At 49.7% G+C, this 2,608-nt stretch overlaps 1 protein-coding gene and 1 long non-coding RNA gene across 2 annotated transcripts in view; both read right to left on the bottom strand.

Moving 5' to 3' along the window:
- The window catches only part of LOC109288022, a 47,831-nt gene that overhangs the window by 27,707 nt on the left and 17,516 nt on the right, over positions 1 to 2,608 (bottom strand). The window lies entirely within an intron of this gene.
- On the bottom strand, positions 386 to 2,599 carry SOX2 (SRY-box 2). The gene has a single exon (XM_019503353.1). The coding sequence runs from the start codon at positions 2,367 to 2,369 to the stop codon at positions 1,422 to 1,424; it is 948 nt and encodes a 315-aa protein (XP_019358898.1). The 5' UTR covers positions 2,370 to 2,599; the 3' UTR covers positions 386 to 1,421.

Below are 2,608 nucleotides of genomic sequence, written 5' to 3'. Positions count from 1 at the left end.
CCCAGCCACGCAGCTTACTTGTTGCCTCCGCACTCGCTCCGCTCCTGCCACGCGCGCCCGGCTCACTTGACACCAAGTGCAAGGTCCCGGCTCAGCCCGGCGGCAACAAGTGGTCCCAGCACCAAGTCCACACACCGCGCGCGGCACACGCGTCCCGGGCCGGCGCTTACCCCGCGCGCTCCCCAGGCCGCGAGGAGCACCGCAGCGCCCTGCCAGAGCCGAGCTTCCCGCGCGGTACTTACTTACACCGGGGTGTCATGAACTGACCACACTCAGCTGACTACGGTCAGACCTTGAACTGCATTATTATTATTTTTTTCTTTAAAAAAAAAAAAAATCAAAACAGCTCGTATTACAAAAAAGAAATGCAAGACTCAGGCGTAACTTCAGTGTCCATATGTCAAAAATTTATTTATCTCAAACTGTGCATAATGGAGTAAAAACTTAAGTTGAATATGTACCTGTTATAAGGATGGTATTAGTTCAAATATATACATGGACTGTCGGCAGACTGATTTCAAATAATACAGAGCCGAATCTTTAAAATACAACTACGGAAAATGAGAGGAAAAAAAAAGGAACTTAAAATAGCATCACAATAAATTTACAGAAATATTACAAACCATAAGAAAATATTTCAAACACAGTCATTTCAGCTTGTGTGTGTGGTTTCTCTGTCTCTCTCTCTCTCTCTGAACAGGATGAATTCTGGAAACAAAAAGGCTATTATAAATTAACAAACGGTATGTGAACCTGCAGTGGCAATTTTTGCTTTTTAACAAGTAAAAAAAATTTAGTACAATCTAAACGTTTGCCCTTTTATAGAAAACCAATTCACTGGTTTGCAAGTACTTATCCTACATTTTTTTGCCTTTTGTACAATTTCTAAAACAATTAAAATGTCCAAATTCTGTAAAATAAATCTCCACTCCTTTGGCAGCTGCTATAATTCAGCTGCGCGGCTCCAAGTAAACTCTACTTTGTTTTTAAAAAATAATTGGCAAATTCTCAAGTGTTTCCCCCCCCATATTAACAATGGACAGTCTGATTGCCATGTTTATTTTGATAAATACTGTACAAAAGTCGCCTGCAAATATTAAAACATTTTTTTTTCCTCGTCGCTTTTTGAGTCTAGCTCTAAATATTATTGGTAAAGACTTTTGCAAACTTTCTGCAAAGTTCCTACCGTTTCACTAGAACTTTTAAAAAGTTTTGTGTAGTTTCTTCCCCTTCAGATCTATACAAGCTCCTCGGCGGGGTTGGTTTTGTTTGTTTGTTTGTTTTTTTGTTTTGTTTTTTCTGCCCTCCCCAGTTTTCTCTGTACAAAAATAGTCCCAAAAAAAAAAGTCCAGAATCTCTAATAAAAGTTTTTTTGTTTGTTGGTCGGAGTTCAGCTCTCCTTCCCCCCCTGCCCCTTTGTCTTACATGTGTGATAGAGGAAGTGTGCCATTAATGGCTGTGCCAGGAACAGGTGCACTCTGATAGTGTTGGGACATATGAAGTCTGCTTGGGGCAGCTGGTTCTGGTACTTCAGCACCTGGTAGGTACATGCTGATCATGTCCCGAAGGTCCCCAGCTTGGCAAGGAGCCCTGGAGTGGGAAGAGGAAGTAACTACCGGGGGGCTGGAGCTGGATTCCGTCTTGACCACAGAGCCCATGGAGCCCAGGGCCATGCCCGGGGTCCCTTGCTGGGAGTAAGACATGCTGTAGGTGGGCGATCCGTTCATATAGGTCTGCGAGCTGGTCATGGAGTTGTACTGCAGGGCGCTCACGTCGTAGCGGTGCATGGGCTGCATCTGCGCCGCGTTGTGCGCGTTCAAGCCCGGGTGCTGGGGGTAGCCGAGCTGATCTTGCATCATCCCATACCCTCCGTTGGTCCAGCCGTTCATGTGAGCATAGCTGTCCATCCTCTGGTTCACCCCAGCTCCCAAGGTGGCCCCGACCCCGACCCCGGTGGTCATGCTGTTGGTGCCCGGCGACAGCAAGCCCCCTGGCAACGTGTACTTATCCTTCTTCATCAGGGTCTTGGTTTTCCGCCGGGGTCGGTATTTATAATCCGGGTGCTCCTTCATGTGCAGAGCGCGGAGCCGCTTGGCTTCGTCGATGAAGGGTCTCTTCTCCGCCTCGGATAAAAGTTTCCACTCGGCCCCGAGCCGCTTGCTGATCTCCGAGTTGTGCATCTTGGGGTTCTCCTGGGCCATTTTCCGCCGCTGGCCCCGGGACCACACCATGAAGGCGTTCATGGGGCGCTTGACCCGGTCCGGGCTGTTCTTCTGGTTGGGAGCGGCCGAGTTGGAGTTGCCCGTGCCGCCTCCCGAGGCGGGCTGGGGGGCGGGCGGCTTGAGCTCGGTTTCCATCATGTTGTACATTCAAGCGGCTTCTGCCTGGCCCGAGGCTTCCGCGGAGCAGCGAGGAGCAAACGTCCCGAGCTGGACTTTCTCTCCGGCTAGGGAGGGGTGCGCGAGGGGGGAGGGGGCTCCCCGAAACGCCCCGCGCTTGGAGCAGGAGCAGGGGCTTCCTCTTGCCTGTCGGAGGGATCAGGCCGGCGGCGGCGGCGGCTGCTGCAGCCTGGCTTGGCAAAAAAAAAAAAAAAAAAAAAAAAAAAACC

Source organism: Gavialis gangeticus, unplaced genomic scaffold (assembly GCF_001723915.1).
Source record: "Gavialis gangeticus isolate Ggan-Ray unplaced genomic scaffold, GavGan_comp1, whole genome shotgun sequence".
Taxonomy (NCBI): Eukaryota; Metazoa; Chordata; order Crocodylia; family Gavialidae; genus Gavialis; species Gavialis gangeticus.
Note: the sequence above shows the minus strand (reverse complement) of the source record. Positions and strands in the feature narration are given on the sequence as shown.

Excerpts from the sequence above, each read along its gene's own strand:
- SOX2 (XM_019503353.1), bottom strand. The coding sequence starts at position 2,369 with ATGTACAACATGATGGAAACCGAGCTCAAGCCGCCCGCCCCCCAGCCC.